At 37.9% G+C, this 19,680-nt stretch overlaps 1 protein-coding gene across 7 annotated transcripts in view; it reads left to right on the top strand.

The window, feature by feature from the left end:
* SYNE2 (spectrin repeat containing nuclear envelope protein 2) overlaps positions 1-19,680 on the top strand; it is a 416,605-nt gene that overhangs the window by 382,660 nt on the left and 14,265 nt on the right. For 6 of the 7 annotated variants that reach the window (XM_072629431.1, XM_072629430.1, XM_072629434.1 and 3 more), the window contains 9 exons: positions 2,972-3,134; positions 9,116-9,303; positions 10,515-10,665; positions 11,548-11,730; positions 13,870-14,007; positions 15,423-15,617; positions 16,733-17,015; positions 17,589-17,657; positions 18,585-18,724. In XM_072629431.1, the coding sequence (XP_072485532.1) occupies positions 2,972-3,134; positions 9,116-9,303; positions 10,515-10,665; positions 11,548-11,730; positions 13,870-14,007; positions 15,423-15,617; positions 16,733-17,015; positions 17,589-17,657; positions 18,585-18,724 (1,510 nt within the window). The remainder of the gene's footprint in view (positions 1-2,971; positions 3,135-9,115; positions 9,304-10,514; positions 10,666-11,547; positions 11,731-13,869; positions 14,008-15,422; positions 15,618-16,732; positions 17,016-17,588; positions 17,658-18,584; positions 18,725-19,680) is intronic. The other variant, XM_072629433.1, reaches the window with a different exon arrangement.

Below are 19,680 nucleotides of genomic sequence, written 5' to 3' on the forward strand. Positions count from 1 at the left end.
TAATGCCCTTTCCAATTCTTTCTTCCATAGCTCTCATTTCTCTTCTAGTTTTTTCCTCTAATGCTCTCATTTCATTTAAATAAAATTTTAACTCATTAATTCTTGTTTCATCTCTTCCAGGAATTCTAGTTGAATTTTTGCCCAAGCTCTGTTTTTCTTTGAGGTTTTGCTTATAGATGTTTTTGGTGTTCTTTTCTTCTGGGTTCATGTCTTGAATGTAATGACTTTTCCCATTGGGATTCTTAATTTGTTTGTCATTTTTTCCAGCCTTCTTCCTGACCTTGTACTTGATGTTTAGGGTCAGGCTCTACATACTTCTGGAGGGAATGTCAGGGCTAACTCTTTATCACTTTCTTAGGGAAAGAGCTCAAAGGGATAGCTCAGGTTCCAAACTATCAGTGCTCCCAAAGTGGTCTGATCCAAGGTAAAGTCTAATCATTGTCTACAATCTTGCCTTCAGGCTAAGCTTTGTAAATTTCTGACCAAGACTTGAGTTTGAGCAATACTAAACTGCTGCTGGACTCAGTTCCTGCCAGTCAGCTGGAAAAGTCTATTGGTTCTGAGTGACAGAACTACAGGTTCCCCTTGGGTCTGAGTTTCGTGCCCTGGTTATTCCTCTGCAGGTTTCAGACTGAGCTCAGAGTTATAGCTGAAACCTCTTTCTGCTCCTATGGTCTGAATCCTATAGCTTCTGAACTTGATTGATTCTGAACTTGGTACTCAGTGTTGCTCCTGCAGTTGCCACCCTTGTGTGTAACTCCTCTCCTCAGTACACCCTGGATCCCTAGTCCTGAACTTCATAGTGATGGACAAAGCTGCCAGTTTGCTCTGCTTTACCCTGCATGAGGTCACAGTGCCCCCTTATGGGTCTGAGATCTCCTCTTGTCTAGGTGCACAGCTTCTCTTCAAGTTGGAGTGCTCTTCCAAAGCACACTTCTGCCCAGATCCTATCCTCAGTGTCCACAGACCTCTCTGTCTCTAGGCTGACCTGGGGTGGAAAAATTTCTTACTGTGATTTTTTAATCTTGAATTTCTCCAGCAGTATTTAGTCTTGTGAGCTTTCTAGATTTGTTTGGAGGACTTGGGTTTTTTTCAGGGATTTTTTTTTTGTGGGGGAGGGATGCTGCTGGGGGAAGCTTGTTATACTTCTACCCAGCCATCTTGGCTTTGCCCCCTAGAATCAGAATAAACAAAACCTAAGAGTTTTATAGAACTGTATTATGTATTAGGCAGTGTACCAAATCAACATTTTGCTATTAGTATTTCATTTGGTCTTCACAACAACTCCAGGAGGTAGATGCTATATTATCCCCATTTTACAGATGAGAAAACTGAGGCAAACAGAGGTTAAGTGACGTACTTGGGGTCACACAGCTAGTAAGTATCCCAAGGTCACATTTGAACTCAGGTCTTCCTGACTCCAGGCTAACATTCTATTCACTGTACCATCTAGCTGCCTCAAAATCTTTTTTTTCTGTAGCCATTGGGAACTTTATTGACACCAAAGCAGCGGGCCTGAGATTTAGCAAGGAGCTAAACAAAGGCTACTGCCCCCAAATCTTAAGAGTTGAAAGAGATCTAACACACAAAAATCCAACCCCCTCATTTTACAGAGGAGGAAACTGAGGCCCAGAGAAGTAAAGCAACTTGCCTGATGTTAAACAGCTTTAGAGCCAAATCTCCCCATTTTTAGTCCAATCAGTTCTTGCATTTTTAACTCTGTGCCTTGCAGTGTCTTTAAAACTATACAAAAGAGATTAGATACCAATCATATGATATGATAGTTTTTTTTTCCTTTCAAAAAGAACTGGAAACCTATGTGAATGCCTTTTTTTCAAAGTTCAGTATCATTACTTTACTTCTTCTTAGCAAAAGCAATGTAATTAGTCAGCACCATGCTACACAAATTTTGAAATCAGAGGATTTGGTGAGCTGAAAGTCCCAGGTCTCTAAGATGGTCCTTTCCCTTTCTCTTTAAACAGGCATATTATTGTAGGGCATTTCATGAAAGTGTTTTTTTAGAGATAATTTGGAATCCATTATCTGGGAAATTAAATTATTTTCTCCTCTCTCATCAGTTATTAGTTTTTATAGAAAATGAATTAAGATACAGTAGTGTCCTCACTGAATATGTTAAAATCATACATATTTTTTTAGACTTCTATCAGCTGAATTGTGCCCAGTGGGACAGGAAATAGGTAGCATAGAAGTCCCAACTATGCTTGGTTTGTGAATGCTCTTTGCTTTTCCTGCTAATATAGATGCATGATAAGATATATGATAAAGATACATCAGCAGGTACAGTGTACTTGGTACCATCAAACTCAAACTGTGGGTGCCAAATGTTTTGCTTTTTAAAGCTTAATTCTTAAACTCAAAAGAAGAGAGAATGAGTAGGTCAAGTCCTTCCAAGTAAGCACATTATTCCCCAGGTCACTTTTGGTGTTTTGATATAAGCCTCATCAATGAAGAAAACCAATTTCTTCATGAACTGCTTAACCATGCATATAGCCAGATCAACAACTGGGAGTGAGAGCAGAAATCTGGGGTAGGCTCATTAGAAAAGGATGGAAAAAAAGAAGTTGAGGAAGGTGGTATCTCATCTCTTCTATAGGGTTGCCATGACCACCCTAGATAACATTATCCAGCCTAGATGGCCCCTCTCTGTGAATCATAGGACTTCACAGTCACTTGAATATTTGTGCCCATTAAGAAACCAAGTAATCTATTAGAATTTTAGCATTCAGATGATTTTCTTTATCAAATCTCTTGTCCAGTGGACTGTTATCGTAGCTGTTGAAGTGACGGACACACAGTTCCTCATTACCTCATGCAGCACCATCTGACCCAATTGATCCTGAGACTTACTTCTTTTAACCTCCAAAGCTTTGGATGACACATTCCCTTCATCACTAAAATTGGGGCTTTTTTTTTTATGTCAACTCTTTTTTTTCCCTGCAAACATATTTAGGGTGAAGAAGCTGAAGGAGACCTTTGCTTTTATACAGCAGTTAGACAAAAATATGAGCAACCTTCGAAGCTGGTTGGCTCGAATTGAGTCTGAGCTTTCTAAACCTGTTGTTTATGACATCTGTGATGACGAAGAAATCCAGAAGAGACTTGCTGAACAGCAGGTGGGAGAACTGAAAATTAACATTTTAGAACGTAGTTCATTTTAACTTTTTAAAAATTTGTTTCAAATTATTGATTTCTTTACAACTTTTAGCATAATAGTAGGATGTTCACATATCATATGAAGGTTTCTTTTCCAGAGAAAACTAACTTCTTGGGCTCATACACGTATAAACCACTCCATTTATCGGGGTATAAGTTTCTCTTATCCACAGTCTTCTCTGTTAAAATGAAGAATTTCATTCTGTAAAATATAGTACTTGATTTTTGTAATAAGTGAGAGAATTTGGAGACAAGATCACTTCGGAAGGCTTCGAATCTGAAGTCTTTTTTTTTCTTCTTCTAACAAAGCTTCCTTGGCTTTTAGCCACATTTTCAGGTGTGTTTATTAGTTGACTGTGACAAAAGTGGCTAGAAACAGATTTGGACCATCAGCCATTAAAGACTGTTAGTTGTTATACATTTTGATAAGCTGAAGTTACATATTGCTTGAAAAACCTTTCTGGTCCATTATACTCCTGACTGACTCTTCACAAATGTATGTGCTCCCATCCTCCATCTCACACCCAAATAGTGCTTGAGATTTTTTCTGTGAGTTTATAGATTTAGAATTAAAAGGGAACTTGGAGGTGACCTAGTTCTTTTAAAGAAGACAAAACTGAAGCCAAGCAAGGTTAAATGATTTACTCAAGGTTAAACAGGTAGCAAATGACAGAACCCAGATCCTCAGACTCCTGAAACCAGTGTTCTTTCCACTAATTCCATTTCCCCTCTTCTCTGGGGAGGTAAGATATTTTTTAAGAAAATGTAAATTATTTTCTTTCATCCTATTTTCCTTAGCCCTATGGATATATTTGGCATGGCAAAAAGTATGGTTGGTCGTGGACGAGCATTGATGCTCATCACTGTATTAAATCCTCATCTAATTTCACCTTCACAAAAGTGTTAGTGGCTTCTTCTCAAAGGTCAAATGGTCACTACACGAGAAATACTGTGCTCAGATTTCCAAAGCATACAATGGCAGAGGTGAGATCCCAGGTAGATCAGGTCTTTATGTATCAAATTTTCGTAGAAAATGAGGCATCCATGAGTAATAGTCATTAATTTTACTTGAGTGCTAACAAGTTGTATAATTGCCCATTTTTAAGTTTGCACATATCTTGGTAATGATAAGAGGCATTATGGTACAATGAAAAGTATACTTAGTCTGAAGTTGAAGGAACCTGAATTCAGATCAAAGCCCTGTAACTTACTATTTATGTGACCAAGGCAAGATTTTCTGGACCTTAGTTCCTCAAGTATAAACAAAGAAAGAGGGTGGAGTAGATGGTCTTTCTAGTGCCTTCTAATCTAAACCTACGGTCCAGTGTAGGTCATTTATTAACACTTGGGAATTGTTTTGCTTTCTCCAACAACTCTTACGTAAAGATTCGAACAAGTGTTTTTTTGTTTGACTAAAGTGATGGTTATAAATAACTTACCAAATGGCCTAATGCAAAGTTAAATACACATTATAAAATCCTTTTAAATTTTAATATGTTCTTCTCAAGTTTGATCAGATACTTTTCAGGTGTCTATTTCCTTAATGTAATTGTCTGCTGCATTACAACTAGTTCTAGTCCCTTAAAATGAAATATTCTGAGATTATATTAATAGACATAATCTTGCTAGTAGCCATTGTTAAACTTAGAGTGATTAACTAATTACATCAGGTATTTAATTTTTACTCTCTCTCTGAGTCCTAAAAGGAGGACAGACTGGCTTTAGGTTGAAGGCTTGTCATTTTTTACCCAACTATTTTACAAGATGAAATCTGATTAGGATGATGTCATCTTTTGGAGACATCATTTGAATCAAGTATTGTCCTATTGACCTCTTTGTTCTTGAAAAGAAATAGTTGTTGTTTAGTTGTGTCCAACTCTTTGTCACCTGATTTGGGGTTTTCTTGGCGAAGACATTGCATTTGTTTGCCATTTTCTTCTCCAGTCCATTTTACAGATAAAGAAACTGAAGCAAACAAGGTTAGGTGACTTGCCCAGGGTCACACAGCTAGTCAGTGTCTGTGGCTGGATTTAAACTGAGGACGATAAGTCTTCCTGATTCCAGGCCTGGCACTCTATCCACAGCACCAAATAGCTACCCTAAAAGAAATAGTACAAAAATCTGAAAGTGGTTAACCTAAAGTCCTATTTTGAGACCATAAGATCACAAATTTAGAAATGGAAGGAACTTTATAGATCTTCCAATCCAGCACCCTCATTTTGCTAAAGAGGAAACTAAAGGCAAAGAGAGGTTAAGGAAAGAAGCATCCAAGACTGAACCCTGCTGCTCCTCATTCTCTACACCGCACTGAGGTCTCCTACTTCTGTTACCCAGAATTACAGAACTGGTTTTCAGTGTTAACATCCATATAAAAAGTTAGAACTTTCTTGAGTTAGAACTTTAAAAGGCTACAATAATTTATCGTGTGTTCATATCAAGCCTCTACCCAAAGTCATGACCTTGTCCTCAGTACTGAAGACCAAAATGTAGATTACTAAGGGTTATTTATGATCATATTCATTTAAATTACAGCTATCCTCAAACATTTTTTCCTGATTGAATAATAGAAAATACTACATTGTTACTTCCAAAAATAATAAGTTATACAATCTCCTGTTTACCAGAGAGATGTCTTCTACTTCTCAATCTGTATGACTCAGAACCTTTCCTACTGATGAGTTTGCCTCTAAGCCTATTCCAAACAACAACTGTAGACAAGAGAATGACTTTATGATAAGAGGTCCTTTTGGTACTTCAGTAATTAAACCTTTTTAGATGGGGGTAGGATCTACTTTAAATTAATTTTCTTTCATTAATAAATGGTATTATGGTGAGGTTCTAACATAGTATCTTAATTAAGGAAATCGCTTAGCTAAAAGTTCATTTTCAGTTTTGTGATCTAAGATATGAAATGCTTTGGGGGTGATTCATATTTGCATCTTGTTTCCTATTCTCTTTTTGCTAGCTCCTTTTCTCTTTTATTTCCTTCCCTTTTCATCTTCCTGGCTAGCTTATTTTCTCTAGTTTCACATCAGCCCTTGAACAGACCTGTCACACTGGCCAGTTTCCTCCCCTTCTCTCCTCACCATCCAATTGGCTGTAATAAGAACATTGTCACGTATAACTAGATCATAAAAAACAGAATGGACAAGGTACCATTTCAGAAATCATGTGCAAAGGGCTTTTTTTAGTAATTTACAGTAATACTTCTAAATCTATCTCTGCTCTTGGTTCCAAAGTTGTAGTTCTGAAGCAGATTTTTGCATAAAATTAAGGGAGTTAGGGTTGGCAGGATGTGATGATACTGACAATATTGAGCTTATTTTGGTAAGCCAAGTAAAGCTTAGAGCTGAGATTTTTACAATAATGTTATCAAATCGATTTTTATATGTTTCAAGTTAACATTCTATAATACAGTATTCAATAAGATACTTTTTATGATAAAAACAATAGCATCTTTTTAAAATTTCTAGATTCTATTTTGGGAAGATTTAGGGTATTTTTTTGTTACACTTCAATTTTTTTAAAAAATTCCTTGTCATATACTATGTATCTCAATTTTCCTTTTTCTATTGATTTATCCAATAAAATTTATGGAAACTGCAGAAAGACTTTTAAAATTTAACTCATAGGCATTTGAATATACAAATCAATGTCCCTGAAATGAGCCTGCCACAGGACTTTCTACCCTTGGTGTGTAAATTAGCCCCATGCCAGGTTTTCAAGAAAATCTGCTGATATGACTCATAAACTCTAGCCTTAAAAAAATCATATTTTAATATATTTTGATGAAGTTGAATCCTGTGCATCCCCAGCATGATATTGGCAAGTTTAAAAAAAACTGGTAATTCTATGACCTGGCAAAGACTTTGTGAAATTAGAATCATTTTTTTTATTCTATCCTAACCTACAAGGTTAGAATGTTTTCTTTAACAACTGCTGAGAAATATCAGCCTGTGTAATTTGTCAGATTATTTACCGAAAGGAATAAATTGACTAAATTATCATATTAGTACTTGGATCGTTTTTTGTACTGGTTTGCTTTGTGGAGAGGGGGATGTAGGGGAAGGGTCAGGTTGAGTGTACTTATCAAGATCTATATTTTAAGTCACAAATGATTTTTTTCTTAATAGGCTTTATTATTTCTATCATTGTACCTTCTACAATACTCAGTTTGATACACAATGAGCGAGCTTATATTAGCAAACAGATTCCAAAGCAAAGGAACCTCTTCCTCACCACTCCTTCATCCAGTCAGTTGTCGTTGTTGAGTTTCATTGACTCTGACTCATCCCTCACATCCATTCCCCACATGTGGCTCCCATCCTATTTCAGGCCCCATATAACCTCTCAGGTAGATAGTTGAAATGGCCTCCTGATTGCTATCCATCTTGCCTCTCTCCAATCCATCCTTTGCACAGCTGATAAAACAATTCTTTCAAAAGGATTATTCTGATAATGAACAATTGAAAGAGCATTGAATTTGGAGACAGAGTCCTGGATTTAAATTCTGACTCTGCCAGTTGCTCCCTGTATAGCCTTGAACAAACCCATTTAGCTTCTCTTGTATCTGAGTTTTATCAATTCCAAAAAGATGGGAGTGGATTAGATCACTTGTTCAGTCCGGTTGTGTCAGTACCATCTGACTCTTTGTGACTCCATTTGGGATTTTCTTGGCAAAGGTCTTAGTGGTTTGCCATTTCCTTCTCTAGCTTGTTTTACAGACGAGGATATTGAGGCAAACAAGGTTAAGGAACTTGCTCAGTCATCCAACTAGTAAGTGTCTGAAGCTAGATTTGAAAGCAGGTCTTCCTGACTCCTAACCTGGTGTTCTATCCACTGTGCCACCTAGCTGCCTCAGATAACTTGTATGGCCTCTTTAAATCTGTGATCCTAAGTCACTCCCCTGCTCAAAACTTTCACTAGTTTCCCATCGCCAGGCTGAGCTTGTATTTTTATTGTACAGGCAGACATTTAAGGCCCTCTACAGTCTGGCTCCAATTTACTTCTCTAGCCCTATTCCCTTGAATGCTTTCTACCTTTGAACCATTAGCAGTTCCCTGAACTCACCATGCCTGGCATCTGGCATTTACATAAACTACCCCTCATTCCTGATCTCTGGTTTTCTGATTTATGGGTCATCTTAGCAACTACCTTATACTTGCTGAATCCTTTCCCACCACATCCCACTCTAACACAAGCTCTTTTTGTTCTTGCCCTGCTCACATGTTCCAGAGCATTCATCTGATTTCTCCTTTGTCCCTTTTACTGACTACTCTCTTTTATGTTTATATGTGTTCATCTTCTTTTCTTTTCTCCCTCTACCCTCTGTCCCAGTAGATATAATGTAAGGTCCTGGAGGGTAGAGACTGTTTTCATTTTCAACTCTATATCTCTAGGGCCTTGTTTTGTTTTGTTTTTTCAAACCAGACTAAGTAATCTCATTGGTGTAGGGAGTTCCCAATAGAAGCTTAACCTTAACCAATAATTTTAAAGGAGTAAGAGCTCCCATAACCAATGGGAATCAGTCCATGCCCTGCAATTTTGAGTCTCTGAGAACTGATTTACCTACTGCACTAAGAGGTTAAATGACTTGCCTAGTCACACATCCTGAATGTATCATAGGCAAGCCTTGAACTCTGATCATTCTGACTTTGCCATCCCTGATTTCCACTTAAATCTCCGGGACAACACTGAACACCCTGACAAACTTCAGAGTTGCCTTAAAGATAAGGAACTGAAAGAGTTCCCATAGTCCTGGAGAGATATATGTCATTCTCTAAGAGGCATGTGCAATCTCCTTTACCACTATCAATGAAATAATAGCTGATGCCAAAAAGAAAATATACCAGTGGTTTATGTACCCATGTGGGGAGTGTATGCAGTAGGAATATGTTTTGTTGTAAATCACTAAATGTTTTTTTTTCTTTCATATTGACAGGACTTGCAACGAGATATTGAACAGCACAGTGCAGGGGTAGAATCTGTATTTAATATATGTGATGTTCTGTTACATGACTCTGATGCTTGCGCCAATGAGACAGAGTGTGATTCAATACAACAGACAACTAGAAGCCTAGACAGACGGTGGCGAAATATTTGTGCCATGTCCATGGAGCGGCGAATGAAGTAAGAACACTGAATATGTTTCTTGGTTGTTTTATATCCAGCGAGCTACCATAGGAGCCTGGAATTGTTAATGCTTCATACTTTATTCCTGGTGTGTGAATTACTACTGAGAAAATAGAAACCAATGTGTATATATATAAGGAAATGATTCAAAAAGAAAACTCTTTAGTCTTCTTTTTAAAAAATAGCATCCATGAACCTGGATTTCATTCCTTTATACAGTATGATGAAAAGAACACTAGAAGAGGTAGCTAGGTGGTGCAATGGATAGAACACTGACCAGTCAGGAGAACCTGTGTTCAAATCCAGCCTCAGACATTTACTAATTGTGTGACCCTGGACAAGTCACTTAACCCCAATTACCTCCAAGAAAGAAAGAACACTGGAGGCTTTGAATCTTAACTGAGGGTCTACCGTGGTCTGCAACTAAGACCCTGTGCAGATCAGTCCCTGTATCTTATTTACATCTATGAAGGTTGCAGGTAGTATAAGGAAAGTGGTCACAGCTTTTCAAAAGAAAGAATACAAACTCTTTGAGGGCTTGTGGCTATTTCATTTTGTCTTTGTATGCCTAGTACAGTGTCTTGACACCTAGTAGATGAGCTACAAGGACTAGGCACTTCAATTGACACAAAAATTGTATTTTAATTTCACTTTGAAATAAATATTTTTGTCCTCTGTATTTTCTTTGCCTTATGAATAAAAAAAATGCACTGAATTAATTGACACATTTTGGTCCTTCAGTTAAATTCTGATTGTTCTAATGTTAATAACTGCTTGTTTGCTTTATTGATCGAAAGGCATGTTAAGTTTGGGTTACTGTTTTCCTATAAGTAGCAAACTTTTGTGGCATGGATGCTGTCCCAGAAAGTAAAAGGGAGGTCCGTGGGAGATAGGAGCAGATCTGAGCTAAGAAGAAAGAGGATGGCGTTCAAACATAAGGCAGAGAAAGAGGGACCTATTTAGTTTTTATTTATTTTTAAAGTTCTTTTGTTGCCCTTCATTTTTTTCTTTGGCCTTTCCCATTAAACCAACTATCTCCCATCTGACACATTCCTCATAACAAAGGAAAAGTAACCACCACAACAACTATGTCTAGCAGGTGAACTCATCCCACCCACCAGTCAAGAGGAGGGCAGTGTGTCTCATTATCGGTTCTCTAGGACTGAGATTGAATGACTTATTTTAGAGAACTGCTTTCTTTCCACCAGGATTGAAGAAACATGGAGACTCTGGCAGAAGTTTCTGGATGATTATTCCCGCTTTGAAGATTGGCTGAAGTCAGCAGAGAAAACAGCAGCCCATCCAAATTCATCAGAGGTGTTATACACAAATGCTAAGGAAGAGCTGAAGAAGTTTGAGGTGGAAACCTTCTCCTATTCAAATATTTTTTTTAAATTTTTAGTCCACATTCTCTCTTCATCCTCCCCTCCCCAATTAAGAAAGCAAGAAAAGCGAAAACCCTTGTTACAACATGTATAACCAGTCAAACAGATTCTCATATTGGCCGTGTGTGTGTGTGTGTGTGTGTGTGTGTGTGTGTGACTTTGTCTTTACAATTTTGCTATTATTGTATAAATTGTTCTCCTGGTTCTGCTCACTTCACTCTATATCAGATAATACAAGTCTTCTCATGTTTTTCTTCCGTCATTTTTATAACACAATAGTATTCTTTTGCATTTATGTACCATAATTTATTCATCCAGTCCCCAATAGATGGGTACCACTCCTCACCTCTCAATCTGATGGCAACTTTTCTGACCCAGTACTTAGTAGTTATGCACCGATGAAACCCAAACAGGGTTCTCATTTCATCTAACAGGACTTTTTCTAAGTTTCCCACAGAACATATATATAATCTGTGATTCTTGATGTTAATATGGGTTGTGACCCGGAAGCTAGCTTCTAAAGCATGGCATGTGATAGAAAGCAGTTTCAGAATGAGCAAATTTGTGGCATAAATAAATTCACAAAGTAGCAGGAGCTTCAAAAGAATACATTTACTGGAGAGAACTGCAGTAAACATTTACTACCAAAATACTCCCCTCTGCCTCTGATAGATAGATTGTTGTTCCAGATGTCCAGCTGGTTTTATATAAAACTGTCTTTCAGGAGCATTAATAACATGCCTCTTGTTTAGATTTTTCTAAGTGTGGAAAAAAATCATCCAAAGTTTCCATTTTTCATGCTAGATGGAGAAAGTACTTTGAGGCAACTCTGACCAATATCCTATATGTGATACAGGCTTTTCAGTGGCAGATTCATGAGAGACTCACTCAGCTGGAACTTATCAATAAGCAGTATAGGCGACTTGCTCGAGAGAACCGCACGGACACGGCCAGCAAATTGAAGAAGATGGTTCACGAAGGCAATCAGCGTTGGGACAACCTCCAAAGACGAGTCACAGCTATTCTACGGAGGCTCAAGGTAACCTTGAAATCACTTCAGCTCTATGCTGATTTGTATCTTTAAAGGGTGCATACTGCAGGAGAAAAGATAGATTTATGGTCTATTGGACAACCAGCAGAAACCAAGAATTCCAAGCAAGGGTTTAAGTTCTCTTAAGATGTCCTACACATTTTGAAATTCAAAATTTAAAAAAAAAAAACACAAATATTTTAAATTTTTGTTTACTTATAATTAATGGGAAAAAGTTAAAATTAAATATAATTTGAAATCTTGAAAAAATATCTGTTTACATTTTTTAAAATGACTTACACATTCCCTATCTTTTATTCTTGTACATAAGCTACAACCATTTCTTTTGCATCTCACCGGATGTGATAATTAACTAATTAACAATAACAATGACTTATATTTATGGAATGCTTTAAGGTTTGTAAAGTACTTTACATGCATTATCTCACTTGAGCCTTACCACAGCCTAGTGAGTTGTTGTGTTGAGTCATTTCAGTTGTGTCTGACTCTTCATGACTCCATTTGGGGTTTTCTTGACAAAGATACTGTTGTGGTTTGCTATCTCCTTCTCTAGTTCATTTTTACAGAAGAGGAAACTGAGGCAAATAGGCTTAAGTGATTTGCCCATTTCACACAGCTAGTAAGTGTGTGGGGCAAGATTTGAAAGCAGTTCTTCCTGACTCCAAACCTGGTGTTCTATTCATTACAATACCTTGCTGTGCACATCTGCGCGCAAACATACACACACACACACACACACACACACACACACACACACACACACCCACACACACACACACACCATTGAGGTAAGTATTCTTAATTATCCCCATTTTACAAATGAGGAAACTGAGACTCACAAAGGTGAAGTGACTTGTTCATGGTCACAGTGCTAGTAAGTGTTCTGAGGCAAGATTTGAACTAGTCTTCCTAATCTCAAGCGCAGAACTCTATCTACTTTCTCACCTAGCTAATGCTAAGTATATTTGTATCAAGCATACCCACACTAAGAATTTAGATCCCTGTGTTGTCAGAAACTCTCATACTCACTGCTTTATCGAAGGTATTTCCAGAATGCAGTTCTGCCGTACATGACTGTTCATGATTACACTGTTTTCATTTGTGCGTTAAGGGATGTGCTTTCCAGAACCCATTGATACATTAACCATCTGTAGATTATGAAAGGTTATAGAATACTTCTCTTTTAGCCATTATCTTATGTCAGAGGTCTGAATTTGCTTCTTTTGTGTTTTTAAGAATATTCACTTTCAGCCTTTTATCATTCAGAAAATTTAGTATATGGGAGCTTGAACATGGATTTGCAGAACTAGAGCAGTGGTTTGGGTGCCGCAAGTCATCTTACTCTCTGCTCCTATACATAAGGTGTAGCTTTGCTAATAGTTTTCTGGGGAGATAAGAATTTGTCCTTTTTACCTTTCTACAGCAGAAGGGATTCTACAACTGTCCTTTGGAACCCATTCCATTTTCAACATAATGCCTTCAATCCAATCTTATTCCATTGTTACCACTGAAAACCCTTCCTATAGAATTTCTGAGTTTACAACTGCAGATAGATTAGCTTTTTTGTCCTTGCTAGTTGAGGGGACATTTTAAGTATTTACATTCTTCCCTTTTCCTTCTGAGAAAGTATATTCAAAATGAGAATATTGAAAGCACCCAGTGAACTCAAGTCCAACACTTGAATCACAGCAATCATTTAGCAGTAATACTAGGGCTGTAAGGAACTTTAGAGACCTTAAGCAAATCACTCCTCGACAATCAAATGCGGGGCTCGATTTAAATGGTCTATAAAGCCTTTTTCAGTTCTAAATTCTGGTGGTATCTTGTTTAGTCCTGTCTTTTTACAATGAAAAACCTGAGGCCTAGAGAAGGAGAGATTATAAAATCATCCATTTAGTGCTGCAAGGGAACTTGGGGATCATTCAACCTAACCCCCTTATTTTACAGCTTAGGAACCTTGCCCCAGGATTAAAGCCCAGCACCCTGACTCCCCAGGAGAATGGTCTTTCCTACCATGCCTGTCTTTCTACAGTCATCCTATGGAGGCAGAATTAGAATATGGATCAAATATACTGTGAATCTTAGCTAAGCAGTTAAAACATACCATTTTGTTCTTATATTGTGTAGCATTTTACCAATCAAAGGGAAGAATTTGAAGGGACCCGGGAGAGCATTCTGGTGTGGCTCACTGAAATGGACCTGCAGCTGACAAACGTGGAGCATTTCTCTGAGAGTGATGTGGATGACAAAATGCGCCAGCTGCATGTAAGCATTGTTTGTAAGTGTGTCCCCAAAGCAGACCAGGGCCCCTGTGTGCCAATCAGCATGTCAGGAAGTGATCTCAAATCAAATTGTAAGAATCCAGGCTGCTCCTAAAGCTCCTAGGTTGCCATCATCAGAAAGCTGTTTTCTGCACTCTGGGAATGGATAGTGGTGTGGTAGTTGTTAGGGGTTTTTTGTTTTGTTTTGTTTTCCCCCAGTCATACAGAGGGATAGAAAGGAGCCAGATCTGTGATTGCATCCATGTAGGGTATTTCTGATAAGGAAACGGGCCCTCCACTGATTTAGATTGGGACCAGAGAAATGCCTGGGGCCCTGAGCAGTTAAGTGACTTACCCTGGGCCAACAGCCTATATATGTCAGAGGCAGAATTTAACCCAGAGTTTTCTGACTCCAAGACTCACCCTCTATCAGTTGTGCTAAAGCTGCATATTACCACCTTTATTAGGTATTGTTGTTCAGTCGTTCAGTCATGTCCAACTCTTTGTGAGCCCCATGGACCATAAAATGCTCACGCTGTCCTTGGGGTTTCTTTGGCAAAGATACTGTTGTGGTTTGCCATTTCCTTCTCTAGTGGATTAAGGCCCACAGAGCTTAAGTGACTTGCTCAGGGTCACACAGCTAGTAAGTGTCTGATTTGAAGTTTTCTTCCTGACTCCAGGCCCATTGCTCCACTCATTGAGCCATTTACCTAACTTTCTTTATTCAGTATTAGAAAAGGCTAAGAAGTGAAATTGACCACACACTAAGTAATAACCCTTACACATGTGAATCATTGAAATGACAAAGTCAAAATTAAAGGCTCACTAGCAAAATAATATGGGAGAATTGCTTCTACCATTGTGTGATTAAGAAACATAGTCCTCACCTTCACATGGTATCTAGTCAAGCATGACAAGTTTTCAAAAAGTTTTTAAATGGAAAAATTGCTAAGTGAGAGAAAAAAATGATTTACTTTTTTAAAAGTAAAGAGGGAAAGTATTTTACTTTACACTTTAAAAAATTTACTTTTTATAAGCATCTCTCATCAATTAAATATTAACTTAAAATTAAAAAAGAAAAGAAAATCTTCATAACAAATATACATGATCCAAATTCCTACAATAAGCTATGTTCAAAAATGTATGTCTCAATCTGCTTTTTGCATCCATTATCCTTTGGGAAGAAAGTTGACCATGTCCTTTGTCTTCAGACCTCTGGATTCATGGTTTGTCATTAACAAAGGAACATATTTTAGCAACAAATGGTAAGCTTTTTACCTGTGGACTTTATTGACAAATTTAATAGACTGATAACAAGTAGATTAAAGAAAAGGTTTTGATTCTTTCTGCAGAGTGGAAAGTCCAGCCTAGGTCTCCATTGAAGAATATTTTAAGCAGTTCTTTTTATATTCTAAACAGGGTTTCCAACAGGAAATTACATTAAATGCCAACAAGATTGACCAGTTAATTGTATTTGGAGAGCAGCTTATTCAGAAGAGTGAGCCTATGGATGCTGTATTGATTGAAGATGAGTTAGAAGAACTCCATCGGTACTGCCAAGAAGTGTTTGGCCGAGTGGCGCGATTTCACCGACGGCTGACCTCTCACAATCCAGTAAGAGAAATGCATTTATTGCAGATTTTTTACACCAGATTTGAGATTGGTTCAGAATTGTTTGTTTTTATGAATTGGAAATAGGTATCTAAATATTAGTCTGTTTAGGAGTCCACACATATGAATTATTTTGTGTTTAACAGTCTGTGGTGAGAGACTTTAGTTTCTATTTTATTATCGTTTTGCAGGGCACCATCCTTCCCACCACACCCACCATGCCACATTGAATCTAAACTTATTTTCTGATGGGCCAATAATGGGAAAGTGGCAGTATGTTTGTGGAAAAAATAGACTTTCATTCAATGTCATTAGGATTTTATTGTATCTTTCATCTATTTAATGATTGTTGAATTTAGTCATTTAAGCAAAATCACTATGTCCTTTGAGTGTGGTTATACTGTGTTCTTAAATGTGGCCTTCTCTAGGCATATGTAAACAAACATACCCAGAATCAGTTAATGATGATTTAAAAAAAATTTTTACTATTAGTAAATATTTGTCATTTACTTTATCTTAATTGCTAGTTCATTTACTTTTAGAATTTTCTTTGCTCTCTTTTGGATTTGACTGCTTTTGGCCAAGAGCATCAATTTGCAAAAGCAGCTTCAATTCCTTCTTAGGCAGTTGTTAAAAGAACAAATTCCACTTTTTTTTCTTTTTGCAAGTGGCAGTTGAGTACAAATCATTGCTTAAAAGTGCCTACCTAACCTTGGTGTGCTGAGAATATTATTTAATGATGGCCACTTAAAAGCACAAGTGACCCTCTCTTTTATCTTATTCTATGGACAGTTACTTCCTTTCCTCTCCCCTTCATAAGTATAGCCACCAAAATTACCCCACAATTCCATCTATTTTAAAATCTATCATCTTCCATCATTTTCTTCCTATGACTCATTTGAGATATAATGTAACAGAATTAAAAGAGAATGAATTTGCAAGTCGAGTAATAAAATACAGCAATGACAACTTCCTGGTTACAATTATACTTGAGTGATGACATTCTGTAGCAGGAAATCCTCCCCTCAGCCCTACCCTATACTCAAAAGTTGAAATCATCTCCCTATATTCTTCTTCACCCTAATTTGTTTCATTTAAAAAAATTCTCTTTTCTTTAGGGATTAGAAGATGAAAAGGAAGCCTCTGAAAATGAAACAGATGTGGAAGATTCAAGAGAAATACAAAGTGACTCTTGGCATAAGAAGGAGGTGAATGAGGGACCGTCATCCCCTCCGTCCCTTTGTCATCTTATGCCTCCCCCACTGGCTCATGAGCGGTCAGGCTGTGAGACTCCTGTCAGTGTAGACTCTATTCCACTTGAATGGGATCATACAGGTGATGTGGGGGGCTCCTCCTCTCATGAAGATGATGAAGAAGGACCATACTACAGTGCCGTGTCAGGTAAAGGCCATAAATCTTGAGACAAGGTTTCCCCCAGGTTTCCTGGTACCCATAGGTTTGCGTTGATTTTTTCTTTTTAAATAGCCAAGTGGTGTTGCCAACTCCCCAATTATCTGGGCACTAATTTTCTAATTCATGGATTACCTAGCCTTTTTACCACTTCACTTCTTCCCATCTACTCCTCTATACTGTGGCTATTTCCTTGATTTTTTTCCTTTACTTACTATTTTAGAGAGTAGAAAGGGAAAAGAATTTAAAAAGTAACAACTCAAATTTATCCATTATCGAAAGCTACTTACTCATTAGCAGATCTGGTTAGGGAAGAAATTGAAGTTTTTAGTTGAAATAAGGTGCTTTGGTTTTTTGTCAGTTTCATCTTCTGCCCCCCACCCAATCTCCCCAGTGCCATGGATAATCAAGAGTTGGCTATAATACAGTTTTTTAAAAAAATATCCTTTATTAAAAGTACAGAAATTGATGGCTTTCACCTCTCAGCTAACAACAGTTCTGCTATTTTAAAGAGACAACCTGAATATTTTATCCAGTGAGGAAAATGACATTGTTCTTTTTCAGATGTAGAAATCACTGAAAATCCTGAGGCATATCTTAAAATGACCACAAAAACTTTGAAAGCATCTTCTGGTAGGCCTCTGCCAATGCATGTGTCTCAACATGGCAACATTCCTGTGGCGCACGCTGTGTTCCTAAACTTCTATCACATGTCATGTCTGACTTCTTGCCTTTTTGTTGACATCATGTCTTTGGGTCATGGTGTATTTATGCTGCGATACTACTCACATCTACTCACATGCACATTAGAAAAACTTATTATAACAACCAGAGTTAAGTTCAGTACCATGCATATTTCACTCATGGGCCTGTGCAGCTCAGACTTTAACTTTAGGGGCAAGTGGAAGGGGTTTCCTTCACTGTATCCTTGTGACCTGAAGTCTTTAAGCATGGCCCAAGCTTTTTTTTTCCATGGTGGTTTGGTTTAAAACTATTTCCTCTCTTATGGTGATCTCCTGGGAAGAAGAGTTGGAGTTGGGTAGAAGGTGCTGAAATTTACTTAACATAAGCAACGCTTCTTTTCTTTGGCAGTGAAAGGTGTGATTTTCCCCACTAGGTCTGTAGTATGCACCAGAGCCATGGGCAGGCCCTTTGATATCTCCAGCCAGAGTATGACATTCATTACTCCTCTGACCCCTGAAAGACCACGCATACATCATCACTTTAGTTCAACTGTCATTGCAAGCTAATATCATGACTGGAGACCCCAGCTTCTACAACTACCAGCCTCAGCAGCAAACTTTGTGTTCTGTCCCATCCTGACAACATTCCGTGAAAACAATGTGCCACAGCTGCATGACTCATCTCATTCCCATGTGGGACACTACTGACCTTTTGCAAACATGCATGCTTTGCAAGGAAAGCTGCAGAACTCATTTTTATGCCATAACCTGATGCCATGTTACTCATAATGCTTTTTTTGGGGGGGGGGGGGGCAATTACATAACATCACATCTGCAGTGAATAGAAGGGGATATATATCCTTCCTATTTGTTTCAGGTAAATCCATTTCTGAGGCTCATGGATGGCATACTCCTGACAGCCCTACCCATCAAAAGCATCGCTACAAACAAACTGAAGTTGATAGGAACGTATTGCCAATCACTTCTGAAACAAGCACCTCATACAATCCAGAATATGTAAGTCTCCTGCTTGCTTCTGTAGCCATAGAGTATGGATAGTAATAAAAATGATGATGGTTGTTTTCAATAACATTAGTAATGATATGTTGTACTCTGAATACTCACATGCAGAGCCTGTCTCCAGAGTTGTTTTTCCATGGGTGGTTTATGCTATGTGTCCCATTACCCACATCATGCCTAGTCACTTTTACAGCCAGAAGCAAAAATCTTCTAGGTTAGGAACACGATCTGTGGCCAAAAGACAGTTATTCTCACCAGTCTATTTATGACTCAAACCAGTGATGTTGGCCTCTTTAGCATCACATTGACCAAATAAAGATCTGCTTGACCCAGAAAACATTAATAACTAAGTACAGCTAAGTACAGGTCAATGGAAGGAGCTGAGACAGGGAAAATCCAAAACAACATATGATTCCAAGAAACCTTAGACAATTTGGCACCATAGTGGATTCACCTTGCTAAGTATATCTTTCTTGGGCTAATTATAAATTAAGTCTATTGTGCTCTGAGAAGGCAAGTGGGAAGAGATGCAGCTCAGGGGAGCTGTGAGTGATTGGTTGGGAATTCAGCCTAAGATTCAAAATAGTCACCTTGCAAAAACCCAAGACCAGATCTCAAATCCAGGTGCCCAAACCCGTGCTTATTTGCTGTGTGAACTTGAGCAAATAATCTAATTTCTCCAAGCCTCCATTTCCCCACCTGTAAAGGGGAGTAACAGTACTTTAACTTGCCTATTTCTCAAGGCTGTTGTGAAGAAATATACTTTCAATGCAGCTGAAAATGCTACAGAAATGAGAGTTGATGACTTTAAAAATAATCCAGAGTTGACTGTTGCCTTTTTAAGGGTGTTTTCTTGTTGAGAAACTAAAAGTAATTGATATATTTGTCTCACTAGTCCCTAAACTTCCCTGTTTGTTGAATTAGTGAACAGTTTCAATGTACTTGGTCAAACC

This window comes from Notamacropus eugenii, chromosome 1 (genome assembly GCF_028372415.1).
Source record: "Notamacropus eugenii isolate mMacEug1 chromosome 1, mMacEug1.pri_v2, whole genome shotgun sequence".
NCBI lineage: Eukaryota > Metazoa > Chordata > Mammalia > Diprotodontia > Macropodidae > Notamacropus > Notamacropus eugenii.